At 38.4% G+C, this 17384-nt stretch overlaps 1 protein-coding gene and 1 long non-coding RNA gene across 18 annotated transcripts in view; one reads left to right on the top strand and one right to left on the bottom strand.

The window, feature by feature from the left end:
• HELQ (helicase, POLQ like) overlaps window positions 1–17384 on the top strand; it is a 46425-nt gene that overhangs the window by 18332 nt on the left and 10709 nt on the right. For 12 of the 17 annotated variants that reach the window (XR_004283552.1, XM_032334797.1, XM_032334794.1 and 9 more), the window contains 5 exons: window positions 1921–2062; window positions 2428–2532; window positions 10214–10427; window positions 12362–12519; window positions 13678–13776. Coding sequence is in view for 16 of the 17 variants with exons in the window: in XM_032334797.1 (XP_032190688.1) it covers window positions 1921–2062; window positions 2428–2532; window positions 10214–10427; window positions 12362–12519; window positions 13678–13776 (718 nt within the window). In the remaining variant the exon portion in view is untranslated. Of the gene's footprint in view, window positions 1–1920; window positions 2063–2427; window positions 2533–10213; window positions 10428–12361; window positions 12520–13677; window positions 13777–13887; window positions 14080–14664; window positions 14803–17384 lie in introns of those variants that run through there. The other 5 variants (XM_032334801.1, XM_032334800.1, XM_032334796.1 and 2 more) reach the window with 5 other exon arrangements.
• On the bottom strand, window positions 4600–16283 carry LOC116585306. Its single transcript, XR_004283555.1, has 3 exons — window positions 16273–16283; window positions 13016–13019; window positions 4600–4673 (listed from the first exon to the last, which is right to left on the bottom strand). It is a non-coding gene; the product is annotated as an uncharacterized LOC116585306 (long non-coding RNA).

Raw genomic sequence — 17384 nt, 5'->3', positions numbered from 1 at the left:
TAAAAATTTGACTTTAAAATTTGTGACATTTTTTTCAAAAGCTTGGGTGATTTTTAAAAATCATCCACATTAGGGCGCCTGGGTGGCTCAGAGGGTTAAGCCTCTGTCTTCGGCTCAGGTCATGATCCCAGGGTCCTGGGGTCGAGCCCTGCATCAGTCTCTCTGCTCAGCAGGGAGCCTGCTTCCTCCTCTCTCTCTCTCTGCCTGCCTCTCTGCCTGCTTGTGATCTCTGTCTGTCAAATAAATAAGTAAAATCTTTAAAAAAAAAAAAAAATCATCCACATTAAAAAACACATGTATTTTCTGTTGGATACACAGTTTATACATCTCCATGAGATCACAGTTATTTATTGTGTTATCAGCTCCCTTGATTTTCTTACTATCTGTGATTCTTCGATCTGTCCATTTCAGGGAGTTGTGTTAGTCTCCCATTGTTATTATGGAGTTGTCTTTCTCCTTTTTGCATTTCTAGAAGTTTTTGCTTTGTATTTCAAAACTGTTTAGGTATACAAAGGTTCATTTCAACTATCTTACTGCTGAATCTTACTTTTTATCAATAAAATTGGTCCTTGTTTTTCTCACTGAGTGTTTTCACTTTGAACACTAGGATTACGTTTTCCTTACAAAGTATATCTTTCTTCACTCTTTTATTTTCATCAGTCACAGTTTAAATTTTCCATTTTTCAGACAACTGGAGAATAAAAAAGGAAGTTAAATGTCTTATTTCTCTTATCCCAGTTGTTACTCTTAATTGTAACAGCTGTAATCAAACATGCTTTTCTGCCATTTTAGAATTAATCAATGATTGTTTCCCCTCCTGAACATAACAGTAGTCTTACTCCTGTGTGTTCTCCTGTAGTGCCTCATGTATGTTGCAGCTATCTGGAATTTTAGTACCAGATTTTTAATTGCATTTCATCTTACAGTCTGTAATTATTTAAACCTTCCTGTAAATTATACTTGTTTTTTTGCTTACTGCTGCCTCTTATATCCCACGTCTTCCTTCTATGACTTACTTTTTATTTTGCCATCCTTGAATAATTCTTTTTTTTTTAAGATTTTATTTATTTTTTGATAGAGCATGAGTGGGGGGTGGGGCAGAAGGAGAGGAACAAGCAGACTCCATGTCGAGCGCAGCACCCAGTGCAGGGCTCAATGCCATGACCCTGAGAGCGTGACCTGAACCGAAGTCAGACACTTAACTGACTGATCCACCTGGCACCCCCCAGTTTAAGGTTCTTTCTGTTCCCTGTTTCTGTCAGATATTTATTCTGTGTATTCTGGCTCTTCTTTATGCCCTTAGTTTTCTTCAGGTGTTTGTAACCTTGGCTGTCTACTGAGGCTCATAAAAGAGTAGGTTGATTAGGTGACATAGGTCTCTCACTTCTGAACAGGAAAGCTGGCTACAGGCTTCCAACTACATTAGCAGAATTGAAATTACCATATTTGTAGGTCAAAAACAGTTGAAACCTGCAATGTTATATAGTTGACAGTAACATAAATTAATTAAAATATGCATATGTTGGTGATGCATGATCCTATTTTTTATTTATGGGGTGTAGAATCAGTCTTTGGAGGCTGTTGCTCTGTAGACAAGCCAGCATGTTCAAAGCATGGTCCTGGTAGTTACTAGTTTTGTGTGTTGAGGTGAACCACTTAGTTTGTCTGTGCTTCACTTAGCCCCTTCGTAAAAATTAAAGTGAAATAATAAAGAACGTTGTTACCAAGAATTTTGTAAGAATTACTGATAATGTACATGAAGAATCTAGGACATCACTGGTTCTTGTTAAATAGCACTGACTTATTTTGAGTTAACATGTCATTAAATTTAATATCACTGTATAATGAAATTAAGAATGAAAAAAATAGGCAGTATTATAGAAGGAGTATCACTTTTAATTAATATTATCAATTCCATAGAGTTATTTTAAGAGCTCCCTATGTTGCAAAGGAGTTTTTAAAGAGGAGTCAGTATAAGCAGATGATTGGCAGAGCTGGCCGTGCCGGAATAGACTCTGTCGGGGAGAGTGTCCTTATACTGCAGGAAAAAGACAAGCAGCAGGTAATCGTCTGACTGTCGGTTTGTTGTTTCATCTTTTTCTTTTTGGTCTTTGGTCTAGCCCTTTTATGATGTCATCTTTTAAAAATTAATTATTAATATTTCTTTCAATAATGTTTCTTTCTCCTCTACGATTAGGAATGACAAAGAATAGTTTGAATACTTTTGTAGTCAGGCAAGCAGTGAAAAGTATTTTCTTTATTTATCATTCTTCCGTTTTCATGAGAACACCTGCTAAATTCTTATTTGTTTCTCTATGTCCTTAACACCCCTGTTTCCACAAGATCTATGCAAAATATAAAATTTTATATGGAACACTTAATTTTCTTATAACAACACAAAACATAATATTGCTTTAACTTTTGTAGGTATCAGAGTTAATAAGCAGACCATTGGAAAATTGTTATAGCCATCTTGTTCAAGAATTCACCAAGGGAATCCAAACTTTGTTTCTCTCTTTGATTGGTTTGAAGGTATTTTTCATTATTTTTAAATCTTATTACCATTATCTGAGATAATAGAGATTTAAAAGTTATGAGAACTATAAGTTTGAAAAAAATGCTAACTTCTAATCTAATGTGGAAAAGAAAAATCTGACATAAATCTGAATCTAGATTTATATGTCCATTTTAATGCTTTGAGTTTTATGAAATATGAAAAATGAGCAAATCATAACTGCACATTATTACAAGTGAGACACTTTCTTGTATACTCTGGGGGATGTAAGAAGCTATAAGACGTAGGTCCTGGTGTGGGATTATCCGTCATCTCTGTCCTGGTTAAGAATAAGACTCACGGGTAGTCTGTGATCATTCTAGGAATTGTAAACATTTGTGAGATTAGTATAGCCTTTATCAGGTAGAAAATTTAAAAAGAAAAAGACACAGCAGGAAAACACTCTTTTTCTTAGAAATTCACTCTCTCTTTTAGGGTTACTCTTGAGTTAAACTTCTTTTTTATGGTTATACTTTTTTTTTTTTAAGATTTTTTTTATTTGAGAGAAAGAGAGAGAATGAGCTGGGGGAGGGGCAAGTGGAGACAAAATTTCAAGCAGACTCCCCACTGAGCCTGGAGCCCAATGCGGAGCTCGGCAGGGCTCGATCCCATGATCTTGAGATCATGACCTGCGAAGAAATCAAGAGACAGATGCCTGGAGTGCCTGGGTGGCTCAGTCCTTCAAGCATCTGCCTTGGGCTCGGGACATAATCTCAGGGTTCTGGGATTGAGCCCTGCCTCGGGCTCCCTGCTCAGTGGGGAATATGCTTCTCCATCTCCCTCTGCCTCTCCATCCTGGCTTGTGCTCTCTCTCTCTCTCTCGCTCACTCACTCTCTAATAAATCTATTTTTTTTTAATAAAGATTTTATTTATTTATTTGACAGACAGAGATCACAAGTAGGCAGAGAGGCAGGCAGAGAGAGAGGGGGAAGCAGGCTCCCGGCTGAGCAGAGAGCCCGATGTGGGGCTCAATCCCAGGACCCTGATATCATGACCTGAGCCATAAGCAGAGGCTTAACCCACTGAGCCACCCAGGCGCCCCTCTCTCAAATCTTTAAAAAAAGAAAAATCACTAACCAGCTGAGCCATCCAGGCACCTCTGTGGTTATTCTTAAGTAAATTTTACCTTTGTGCGAGGTCATTTGGCCGTAAAGTGGCAAAGCCAGGGTTTGAATTTGTTGTTCCACAATAAAACCAATGCTCTTGGGGCACCTGGGTGGCTCAGTGGATTAAACCCCTGGTCCTGGGATCAAGCCCCGCATCAGGCTCGCTGCTCAGCAGGGAACCTGTTTCCCCCTCCCCCTCTGCCTGCCTCTGCCTGCTTGTGATTTCTGTCTGTCAAATAAATAAATAAAAATATTTAAAACAAACAAACAAAGAAACCAGTGCTCTTAACTTATCATGCAGTCTGCCTTCATTAACCCAAACAGTTTAGGTGAAAATAGAAGAAGAGATTAATAAACAAAAATACCATAAGTTTTGATTACCTTGTAGATGTATAGTGGTAACATTCCCTGGCAGTTTAGAATGTGAAAGGTCATAAGGAAGAAAAGGAATCAGTGCTGGACGGTGAAAGAGAAGTTGTAGATCTGCAGGAGTAAGCCGCTCAGAGTACTTCACATAGAAATGACGGTGAGAAAGCTTCAGGCGATGTGAGGTGACAGTCAGCAGAATAGACTGTGCAGCTCTAGACGAGGGCTACAGATCCTGAAGAGTTGAAAACTGGGTGGGGAAAGGGAGGCCGGAAGTGTGCTGTAAATTGGGGGAACTGGGAGAGCGTGCTTAAATTGCAAACTAGAGAGCTGTGACATGTCGCTTGTCAGTGGAGAATCGTGACATGTGGTGGTTGAGAGCAAGTGCTCTGATATCACACGTGGCTGTGTCCCAGTCCCAACTCTGTCTCTTACTGCTCTGCTTAAGTTATTAGCTCTCTCTTAGACCTCACTCAGTTGCCTTATCTGTAAAATGTCTGGGATAATAGTGTAGAGAAGTATTGAAAGACTAGTTGAGAAGCAGTTGCAGTAATCCACATGTAATGTAAGGGGACCTGCAAGAGGAGGGTTGCCGAGGACTTGGTAAGGGAGGGAGAGCTCGTGAAGACCGGCAAGTCTTACCACACTTACATACTCGATGAGGTAACGGACTCAGAGTCGGTGAGTAGTGTAGCATCATTCAGTGAGTTATGATTTGGATTGGACTATCATTTAGGTTCCTGCCTTGCTGGCCTGTACTCTGTCCAGTACACTATTGTCTGTGTAGAATATTCCTCAAATGCCCATGAAATATCTCACTATTGTATACCGTATTCTGAGACCATAGACAAATATCAATACATTTAAAAGGATTGAAATAAAATATAGCACGGTATCTAATGGAAGCAATTACAGTATATCAGCAGTAATAGAAGGGTATCAGGGAATTACTCAAATATTTGGAAATTAAGTAAGTATACTTTGACCGAAATCACAAGGGATATTAGAAAATATTTCGAATGGAAAGAAAATGAAAAAAGATGTATCAGAATTACTGGCATGAACCCAAAGAAGTGCTTAAAATGTCTTTAAAATCCTTGTTAGAATACAAGAAAGATCCAGATTCACTGCTCTAAGTTTTACTTTAGGAACCTGGGTGGGGTGTGGGGGACTCAAAGTAGAATAAAGGAGATAATACAAATAAAAACAAATGAAATAAAAAGTAAATAAACAAAAAATAATGAAACTATAAGCTAGTTCTTTGAAAAGGTCAGTAAGATTATTGACTGATTTCATCAGAGGGAAAAGAGAGAACACTTCAGTTACCAATATTAGGATCATTCCTAATAGGGTCATCACTGAAGATCCTGGAGATATTAAAGCTATAGTAAGGAATAATCCTTGAATAACTGTAGTCTTGAATGCTAAAGAAATGAATTCAACTACAAATATTCTTGGAAAACACAATTTCCAATATTGACTGAAGAAGTAAAAAGTCTAGTCCTAGATCTATTAAAGAAATGGAATTTATAACTTAAAACTTGCCACAAAGAAAACTCCAGACCTGACTTCACTGGTGAATTCTATCAAACATTTAAGGAAGAAATAACACCAATCATACACATATTCTTCCAGAAAGTAGAGGAAGAAGGAATACTGCTCATCTCATGAAACCAGCATTATTCTGATACCAAAATCGGACAAAGATGTTACAAGAAGAAAAAACTACAGGCCAGTATCTCGTAAACATAGATAAAATCCTATCCAAGTATTAGTAATCCAGCAACATAATCAGAGTTTATTCCAGTAATGCAAAATTAATTTAACATTCAAAAGTCAGTGTTACTATTCATTTGACAGAGTTCAACACCCATTCATGATAAAAACTCAGCAAACTAGGAGGAGAAGAGGTCAAGGAAGTTTATTTAAAAAAAAAAAAAAAAAAAACAGAAACAAAAACAAAACTTGGGCGCCTGGGTGGCTCAGTGGGTTAAGCCTCTGCCTTCGGCTCAGGTCATGATCCCAGGGTCCTGGGATCGAGCCCCGCATCAGGCTCTCTGCTCAGCGGGGAGTCTGCTTCCTCCTCTCTCTGCCTGCCTCTCTGCCTGCTTGTGATCTCTGTCTGTCAAGTAAATAAATAAAATCTTTAAGAACAACAACAACCACTACAGGTACCATCACACTTAATGGTGAAAGATTACGTTTTTCCGTCTGAGATCAGGAAGGGCAAGGAGGTCTGCGCTCACCCTCCTTTTCAGCATAGATCGGAATCCTGGCCGGTACAAGACAGGAATGAGGGCGTATAGATTAGAAAGGAAGAAGTAAAACTGTCTTATTTGCGATACTAGTTTCAAGAAAAAAATCCAAAGGAATGTAGGGGAAAAAACTAGAGTGTAATCAGCACTGTCACGGGATACAGGGTCAGTGTATGGAACTCAATTATATTTGTATACTCACTACAAATAATTGGAAAAACAACTCCATTCACAATAGCATCAAAAAACATACAATACTTAGGGACAACTTTAACTAATATGTGTCAGATCTGTACACTGAAAACTAGAACTTGAGAGAAATTGAACGAGACCTGCGTAGATGGAGAGAGGTACCGTGTTCAAGAATTAGAACATTCAGTTTTGATCAGATGTTACTTCCCAACTTGGTCTGTAAATTTAATGCAATACCAGCCAAAATCTCAGTAGGTTTGTTTGTAGAAATTGAAGTCTGATAGAATTTATTTGGAAATGCAAAGGAGTAGATTAACCAAAATTCATTTTGTGAAAAAATGACAAATTTAGAGTGTTCACACTATTTCAATAACTAACTATAAAGCTTGAGTAATCAAGACAGTGCGGTATTGGCACAAGGATTATATAGCCCAATAATAGATCAGTAAGTCCAGAATTAGGCCCACGTATGTAAACAGTTAAAAAAAATGATAATCTCTATACTCAACGTGGGGCTCGAACTCAGGACACCAAAATAAGGAGTTGCGTGTCCACCAACTGAGCCAGCCAGGCATCCCTGTGTATCATCAGGTTTTAGCAAAGGGTGTCAGGACATTTAAAGGGACAAAGGATAGTTTTTCTCAATAAATGGGGCTGGAGCAACTAGATATCTATATAGAACAATAACAAAAAACTAACCTGTACTCCTACCTCACACTAATTTTGTCAAAAATAATTAATTCAAAGTGGACCATAGACCTAAACTTAAAGGGAAGAACATGGAAGAATTTTTTGTTACCTTGGGTGATTTCCTATGTGGGAAGCAAAAAACAAAAACCATGAAGGGAAAAATCTATCAAATAGACTTCATCATAATTTTAAAAATTATCTTCAAAAGACAGCTAAAATGAGAAGGCACAGGACATATAATACGTACATCTGACAAATGTGTATATGAGATAGGACTCGTGGAATTGGGAGGGAGTTGGGACTCACTCAAGATGGGACCACTCAGGTAACTACTGGGAGGGTGGACTTGGCCACAGCGGTAGGGTTCATGGGCCTGGCAGTCCAAGAGCTGTGGGGCACAACAGTTGCATTTAAATTCTGTTTTAACAGTGAAGTACAGCAAGAAGTCTAGGCAGGAGATTAGCAGGTGGGCAGCTGTTGTTCCAAGCCTACCACAGGAGGCAGAACTCAAGAAAGTGGACCCATCCATGAAGAGGTCAGGCCACCAGGGTTCCTCTTACACCTTGGGGTAAGGGCTCACAATGGGGCTGTAGTCATGGAAGAAGGCTTGGAACTCTACACACAGTAGAAAGTAGGAAGACCGTCAGAGTTGGAATTAAAGCAGCAGTCAAGTCCTCTGGACAGAAACACGCAGGTAGAAGAGGGAGAAGCAAGAAGGGCAAGGTCTGTGACTTGGGCAGTGAGGTTGGGGGCAGGAGGATACAGAGGAGCACCCCTGGAGAGACGAAGTCCTTGCTTTGGTCGAGGAGAAGGAAACTAGGAATTAATGAGAGCGTTTAACAAGTTGGGCCTTGTTAAATGACTTGTTAAATAACTTGTAAATGCCTTGTTAAATACCTGGGGAGCCTCCAGTTATTTATTTATCACAACCATGTTTCAGACACCCTGTTAGACACTATGTGTTTTATCTCTGATCCTTGCATACCTTCGAATTAAGTAATGAAATTCCCCTTTTACAAAAAAAGAATCTGAGGCAAAGAGAGGCAGGTTCTGTAGGCTGCTTGTAGCTTTATCCCCGCACCTGGACACTGGGGTCCGTGCTCCTAGTGTCTCTCTCCTGTCCGGGTCAGTGTGGTTGTCCCCTCACTGGTCTGACTGCCTTGCGTCCATTCCGCCATGCCTTCCCACATCCCCTCCAAATGATCATTCACACAGACTGGTCTTGTCAAAACGTAAACTCAGAGTGTGCTACCCATCTCTGCTTAAAATTTGTCCCATTGGTTTCCCATTGTTTTTAGGATTTAGGAAGCCCAAGTTCCTTGTCACGGTCTACCATGGTAGATTTGGCCTCTGCCTGTCTGCCTTGCCCTCCGCCAGCCTCCTTGCAGTCTGCACCCCAGGCACACTGGCCTCCTGGGTCCTTCCACGCCAGTGCTCACTGAGCCTGGACTCGCCCGTCTTCCCCACTCCATCTCTCGTCTGACCCTCACGCACTCGACCTGGAGGCTTCACTTAACCATCCCTCCTCAGGGAAGCCCCCTGTGCCTCTGTGTCCAGTCAGTTTACTGTATGCTTGATCGAACCACATTGCTTTAGTAGAACCTATCAGTTTGTACTTCTTTGCTGGTTAGTGCAGTGATCCCTGCTGGAATGTAAGCCCTGGGCCAACAGAGTCCACATTTATCTTTACTTGTCCCTGACTCCCAGGGCCCAGCACAGTTCCTGGCATGGGGTTGGTGCTCTGTTAGTACTTGAACGAATGAATGGATTGACTTTGGAGTCCGGCGTGGGTGAACCTGAAGGTTGGGGCAGCAGTAGAGAATCTAGCTTTGAGAAGCTGTGGAGGCCAGAGACAGAGGCTAGACCAGTGGGTGTCCATCACAATGCTGTAAAATCTTCATAGAGGGATACAAAGATAACATGATGGTAGCTGGAAGTATCCCCAGTGTTTACGGAAATCAACCAGGTAGAAAACAGTTCAGCGACTAAGTTCATTGATAATCTACACACTGAGAATCAGTCTTGAATATCTTAAAACTGCAGTTTTGTCCTAATTGAATATTATACTTAGAATGAATTTTAGGGTGCTTGGGTGGTTCAGTCAGTTAAGGGTCCAACTCTGGATCTCGGCTCACGTCATGATACCAAGGTTGTGAGATTGAGCCCAGCATCAGACTCCCCACTGGGTATAGATCCTGCTTAATATTCTCTCTCTCAAAGAATAATAGTAGTAGTAGTAATAATAATAATAAAAGGTCAGAACATTTCCAAGGAAGTGAATTTTACTAAAAGGAGGAAAAGCAATAGGAAATGTCTGTGCCTCATCATGTTTTTTGTTAACCCTTATTTGGGTTTGGTATCCAATGACTATGTTTTCCAGTTGAAAGTATCATCAGAATTGTGAGAGAGAGAAATATGCTTATTGATTGACTATATTTTAGTACAACATGCTGATTTCATTAAAGTTAGCTAATACAAAATTCTAATTCAGCATCATCTCTACATCTGAATACCAAATGGAGGGTTAAGTATTATGATTGCCATTAAAGGTTTTAAATAGTGACTAAGAGGGGGAAAGGGAAGGCAGCAAAAGAACAGGAATGAGAGAGACAGAAAAAGAAGAAGACTGCTATTTATTTTTAGGTGATATGCAGGAAATATTGCCTGCTCCTGTTCCATTGGAGACTTTCAGTTGTGTTCTGCATGGGTGTATGTGTGTTTTAATGCTAAAGAATTCTTACAGGTGGGTGGAAAGGGGTGAAGGGAGGGTTTCTGCAGGAGGCTGAGTGGGAATTAGTGATAATTGGAGAAGAAACAGCACAGCTTGGGAGAGACTGAAAAGCTACTCAAAAATCTGAGGAGTTTTTGAGTGAAAAATATGTACATGTTTTCATTAGAAGTATGAATATGATAACTTCTTTAAATTGTTTCTCATTAATTTTAAAACATCACTATACAATTATCCTTATATACGCGAATATGTCAATTTCATACTAATTTATTTCAGTATCTTTGACGTATGCTCCAGTGACATCCTGAATTGTTTCAGATCGCAACAAATCTTGATGACATATGTCACTTTATGGGTGGTACATTGTTTGGTGTTCAGCAAAAGATTTTGTTGAAAGAAAAAAGTCTGCGGGAAATAACTGTTGAATGGCTTAGATACCTGACAGAAAAAGGACTTCTCCAGAAAGACGTTGTTGATAAGCCCAAAGACGAGAGCTTTCATATTACAAAACTGGGACGAGCTTCTTTTAAGGGTAAGAGTTTAGCTAAGTTTCTAAGGAAATGTGCTGGGGAAGAAATAGAAATTAAATCATTCTCTTTCTTTAAATTGGAACTGTAATTTCTTATTAATAACATTAATCTTATAAGCTATGAGACTACTTTAGCTTTTCAAAGTTGGAAAATCAGGGCGCCCGGCTGGCCCAGTGGAGTGTGTGACTCAACCTCGGGGTCGTGAGTTCAAGACCACGCTGTGTGTAGAGCTTTCTTTAAGAAAATTTTTTTGTAAATAAATAAGTTGAAAATATGTTGGGGATTTTTGGGTTTTTTGTTTTCATTTTTTTCAGAGAGGGAGCAGGGAGGGGCAGAAAGGAGGAAAGAGGGAATCCTAAGGAGACCACATCCACCAGGAGTCTGACTCGCGGTTTGATCTTACAACCACGAGTTGTAAGATGATCTAAGATCATGACCTGAGCCGAAATCGAGTGTTGAACGTTTAACCAACCGAGCCACCCAGGTGCCCCGAAAAATGTTTTAGATTACAAGTAATTTAAGATACTGTAGAAGTATTTGGGGAAATAGATGATAATCTCCCTTCATACACCCCCTCCCCTAGCAATCATGCAAATCTTAATATCTACCAAGAATAATAATTTGGCATGCGTCTTTTCAGACAGTTTCTGTACATTTCCTTTCAATGCATAATACATACTTGTATACAAGTTTGAGATTTTTTAACTTTTGTTTTTAAATAAATAATCATTTGTATTGTTCCAGAATTTGCTTTTTTTGCTTAATATCTTAAAAATTGTTCCACAGCAGTGAATAGTTTTTTTTTAATGGCTACATCATAATTTACTTAATGAAAAATAATACAGGTCGGGGGCCTGGGTGGCTCAGTGGCTTAAGCCGCTGCCTTCGGCTCAGGTCATGATCTCAGGGTCCTGGGATCCAGTCCCTCATTGGACTCTCTGCTCAGCGGGGATCCTGCTTCCCCCTCTCTCTGCCTACCTCTCTGCCTACTTGTGATCTCTCTCTGTCAAATAAATAAATAAAATCTTTAAAAAAAAAAATACAGGTCTATTGTTTTAAAAAAATCCTTAGAACTCAGAATTATGTAAAGGAAAACCCCATTCTCCTGTCCCATTTCCAGTCTCCCAGGGGCAGCCGCTGTTAACAGTTTGATGTGTGTCCTTCCATATGTTGTTATGTAGATAGATAAATATGTGTATGTATTTACATTTGTGTATCTGTATATGTGTATAGATTTTATTATATATCATGCATATATATTTATATATGTTTTATACTTTATTTTTTAAGATGAAATCATAGTTGTAGGTATTTTTTGGCAGCTTGCTTTTCTTACTTAAAATATTAGGAGCATCTTAACATGTCAGTTCCTTTAAATCTACCTCATTTTTCTTTGACTACTGTAATGATCCATAGTCTGGATACCGTAATTTAGTTAACCATTCCCCTATTGATGGACATTTGCACAGGTTTTTTGTTTTCTCAGTTATAAACAAAGCTGCAATGGGCATCACTATTTATGTATTTTTGAGTTATGTGGACATGTTTCTCTGGGTTAGATTTCCAGAAACAAAGTATTTGGGTCAAAAGGTATGTACTTATGAAATGTTGATATATACTATCAAAATGACCTCCAAAATAGTTATGCTAAATTCCATAAGAAGAGATTTGGGGGGGAGTGGGTGAGATGTTTAAAGGGATTAGCAGTACACCCATCATGATAAACACTCAGTGATGTACAGAATTGTGGGATCACTATATTGTACACCTGAAACTAACCTAACACTGTATGTTAACTATAATGGAGTTAAAAAAACTTGAGAGCTTTTGAAGACTTTTTGCTATATGTAGGTAACTTCTAAATAAGATGCTTTAAAAATCACATTGTTTCCCTTTTGGTAATTATGAAAGATGAAATATTTGATCTTTCTTTTAGGAACTATAGATTTGGCTTATTGTGACATTCTCTACAGAGATTTGAAGAAAGGTCTCGAAGGTCTTGTGCTTGAAAGCCTTCTTCACCTAATTTACCTAACAACTCCCTATGATATGGCTTCTCAGTGTGTCCCTGACTGGATGATATACTTCAGGCAGGTAAGATTATAAGGTTCTTCAATATAGGCTATTTTATTTATTAATGACGATGGAATTTTTGTCAAGTGATTATTCACTTTTTGTCTCTACTAAAATGTATTTGAAATTGGGTCTTTCATGTTTCAGTTTTTTTAAATAGTAATATAGCAATAGCATCTTCAGTTTATTTAACTTAAATACTACTTTTCTGTTAAATATAAACATGTTCATTATCAGGAAAAAAAAAAGGAGGATCATCCCTGTTCCCATTCTGCAACGATAGTTACTGTTACAGTTTGGTGACCACTCCACTTATGTTGCCTGCAGTGTGAAGAAAACCGTGAAAGCTGGGTTTTTTTGGAGACTTGAATTACATGAAAGCTCTATCAGAGCCAAGCATGATGACGAAGCCCAGTGATGTTAATACTGAGAAGGAATGTCAGTTTTATCACAACAGGAAGGTGCAGCTGGTCCTGCTTTCTCTAAAACCAGGCGGTCGAGTGTAGTCCATTATGACTTTACTGTGAGCGCGGCAGACACAGGACCATGTGTTAGGCGGAAGCAGTATGCAGCTCTTAATTGCAGGAAATTATCTTTCTTTTAATGTCCTGTTTTAAAATTGTAAGGTGTTAAGTGGTGCTGTCTGTGCAGCTACTGTCAGAAGTTTTCCCTGTTCTTCCTCCCAGCAGACATCACCTCAGTATTAGACGCGACCACATACTCTGTGGAAACCCTAGTGGAGACCACAGTGCTTGTGACCATGCCTTTGAGTATTCCGCTAAAATATGTTGTATTTCAATAATCCATGTTTAAGCTTACAATTTGTATAAATAAATTGGCGGTGTTCTTCTCATATCCTTTAAAAGCATGAAAATGTGGTATCAGGAAATACTGGATTTGGTTCAAAAGGCAGATTTTTTAAAGTTACAGTTTGACGGGTGGCTGGGTGGTCCAGTTAGTTAAGCGTCCCACTCGTGATTTCAGCTCAGGAGGTGACCTTAGGGTTGTGAGATCGAGCCCTGTGTCAGGCTTTATGCTCCGCAGGGAGTCTGCTTGAGATTTTTCTCTCCCTCCCCTCTGCTGTCCCAAACACACTTTCTTGCTCGCTCTCAAATAAATAAATATTTTTTTAAAAGTTACAATTTGATTTTTTTCTATGTTTACTCTTTTTAAACGTAGTTTAGCCAGCTCAGTCCAGCAGAACAAAACGTAGCTGCTCTTCTTGGAGTCTCTGAAAACTTTATTGGGAAGAAAGCATCAGGTCAAGCTATAAAAAAGGTACCATAGTCTTTTTTTCTCTTCCTAAGTAAGTTGACTTAGCAAAATTAATGCTGTTGTATCATCTCTTTTGTTGATTCGATCTTTTCATTTCATATTTTTTTCTTTAAGTTAATACGATTCCCATTTTGCTATTTAAAACGTGAGGACCAGAAATTTGGGAATTTTTTAAAAACAGTATTTTCGGATGGTGTGATGAGTTTTTTTGTATGTGTACCTTTGCATTTCTGAAACACTGTCAAGCACATATAAGCTTCTTATCGTAGGAGAAGGTAAACCTTCTTAATCTCTTTTTCTTGGGCTACTTATGGCTTATATTATAAAAATCATAAAGTTTTTATAAAATGTTTTATAAAATGTATATAATGTATATAAATGTTTATATATCTTTTTATATATCTATATAATGTTTATAAAATACATAATCCTGAAATAATTTCAGTTCAACGGAGGAAAATGTATCTTCTAGAAACTTTTTCTAAAGTAATCTCCACACCCAGCACGGGGCTTGAACTTATAACAAGATCAAGAGTTGCGTGCCCTTCCGACTGAGCCACCCAGACACCCCCCTAGAACATTTTTTTTTCTTTTTTTACATAATCTCTACACCTCGTGTGGGGCTTGAACTCATGACCCCAAGATCAAGTGTCACATGTTCCTCTGACTGAGCCAGCCAGGTGCTCCCCCACACCTAGAAACTCTGTTAGGCATTCTGCTTGATGTCAGAGATTCTAAGATAGGATGGGTTTGAGGTTTTCCTTGCTGTTGTCGTTTGTTGTTCTTTCTTAAAGAACTCCCAGTCTAGTTAGTACTTGAACTACATAAAATTCTGTAGAAGGTTGAAGTTGATAAATTAATACTTTTTTGTGTAATATTCTTATGTTACAGTGTTTTGAAGTTTAGTCAACAAATACAAAGCAAGTGTCTAATACACTAATGTCAAGAAGAATGGAAATAGGGGCCCCTGGATGGCTCATTTTGGTTAAGTGTCTGCCTTCAGCTCAGGTCATGATCTCAAGGTCCTGAGCCTGAGCCCCACGTTGGGCTTCTTGCACAGCGGGGAGTCTGCTTTGCCATCGCCGCCACCCCCACCCCACCAGCTAGCTTGTGCTCTCTCTCAAGCAAATAAAATCTTTAAAAAAAAATGAATGGAAATAATTTTTTGGCAAACATGCCTTCAAATCCTAAAGTTAATTTCATTTTCTGCCTTATAATACACTTTTTTTCATTTTTAATTTTATCAGTAATCTAATCTTTATTGAAACCTAATTATCTTACTTCTCATTTCCCCTGTATCTTTAATTACATAAATATTACTCATTTCATTTTGAAAAGTGAAAGATGGTATTTACTCACATTAGAATTGAATGTTTAGTTGTTGAGTGTTCATGCTATCACAATATTTTGATTGGGTCTCTTACCTCAGAAATGCCTATGCTGCTTAGACATTCAAAATGTTAAATAAAAATATTTCATAAAACAAACATTTTATATACAACTTTAACATATAAAATAAAAAATCAAAATAATTTGAGGGGTGCCTGGGTGGCTCAGTGGGTTAAAGCCTCTGCCTTCAGCTCAGGTCATAATCCCAGGGTCCTGGGATCAAGCCCCACATCAGGCTCTCTGCTCCGCAGGGAGCCTGCTTCCTCCTCTCTCTCTGCCTGTCTCTCTGCCTCCTTGTGATCTCTGTCCGTCAAATAAATAAATTAAATCTTAAAAAAAAGAAGAAGAAGAGTCCTCCTTTTAAAAAAAATAATAATTTGAAACTCAATTAACAAATAATAAACATTTACAAAATCTTTTTAGAATAATGCATCTTCTTAAACTTGGATCAAAATTTATTTATTTTATTAACATACAATGTATTACTAGCCCCAGGGGTACAGGTCTGTGAGTCATCAGGCTTACACACTTCACAGCACTCACCGCAGCACAGGCCCTCCCCGTGTCCATCAGCCGGCCACCCCATCCCTGCCCCAGCCCCAGCACCCCTCAGTTTGTTTCCTGAGATTAAGAGTCTCTTATGGTTTGTCTCCCTCCCGATCCCATCTTGTTTCATTTTTTCCTTCCCTTCCCCCCATAACCCCCGCCCTGCCTCTCAAATCCTCATATCAGAGAGATCATATGAGAATTTATTTTTGTTAATGAAATATAGTCAATAAACTTTCAGTTGATTTAATTTCTAGAGAACAAATTTACTTAAAATCAAATTTGTTTCTCTACATTGAAAAAGACACTCCCGTTTTTCTTTAGATATTTCTTATGAAAGATCTTGAAATTGGTATAAAGCATCTTATCCTACCTTGTAATAAAATTATATCATTTTTCTTGGCTTAGAAAATACATTCTAAGCAAAATCGACATTGACTCAAATGAAGGTGCACCAAAATTGGGAAATTGAGAAGCAATTTCTCCCTACTGGCAATTCAGCTATCGTGGTTTTCAGCTCGATGCTTTTTATAAGAATCGACCTGTAGACTCTGTAATTCAGACAGTCTTCAATATGCCACTGTGAGTTCTCATCCCATTCTTTTACCACCATAGGGGATACAATTTTATATTTTATACCCACTTTTTTCCCTTCCAGTTCATCCTGTCTTTCCTCTGGTTTTAAGCATCAGTTACGCAATTTCTAAGTTAGCTTGATATTGGTTATGAGATACTTTACACAAGAACTGGTCACTAGATTCTATAGGCAGAAGCAGGTACATGGAAATTGTCAGCTCTAGGTAGGTTTTTCTCTCTCAGTGTTTTAATTTTAGAAACATTAATTTTTTTATCATGACCATGTAGAAATCATAAAATCTAATATTTACTTAGTCTACTATATGCTATATGGATAAGCTTATTAACTATTATTATAACTTATTAACTATTACTATAACTTATTACTATAAACTATATGGATAAGCTTATTAACATACCTATCCAAATAAATGCATTTGTTTAATTCCATTCACAAATATATACAACCTATAAATACCACAGTAAATGTAAAGGTCTTCCCAACTCCTTCCCTTCCTATATTCTTTTCCTAGGGCTGCCACAACAAACTAGCCCAAACCGAGTATCTTAAAACAGCAGAAATTTATTCTTTTGCAGTTCAGGAGGCCAAAAGTCCAAAATCAAGATGGCTTCCTCTGGAGGTTCTAAGGAAGAAAACATCTTGCTTCTCTCCTAGCTTTTGGTGGCTGCTGGCAATCTTTGCTGTCCTTGGTTTGTAAATGCATCCCTCCAGTGTCGCCACTGAACACTGCCGTCTTCACTTTGCTTCCTGTTTGTGTCCCTCTGTGTCCTCTCCTCTTAGAAGGACGCTGGCCCCTGGATACAGAGCCCTAAGTGGGCAGTACACACGCAGGGGGATTTCATCTCAAGATCTTTAATTAATTACACCTGCAAAGATCCTATTTCTAAAATAATGTCACACTCACAGGTACCACAGGTTAGGAGGTAAAAATATCTTTTTGTGGGGGCAGACACGATTCAACCCACTGCAGCTTCCCCTGTAGAAGAAGTTTAAATTGGAAGTAATTTGGCATATTTTCTTTTTTTTAATACTTGGAAAAATGATCGTCTGAATTAGTCTGAAGTACCTATGGTAAAAA

The sequence above is a fragment of the Mustela erminea genome, chromosome 2 (genome assembly GCF_009829155.1).
Source record: "Mustela erminea isolate mMusErm1 chromosome 2, mMusErm1.Pri, whole genome shotgun sequence".
Taxonomy (NCBI): domain Eukaryota; kingdom Metazoa; phylum Chordata; class Mammalia; order Carnivora; family Mustelidae; genus Mustela; species Mustela erminea.
Note: the sequence above shows the minus strand (reverse complement) of the source record. Positions and strands in the feature narration are given on the sequence as shown.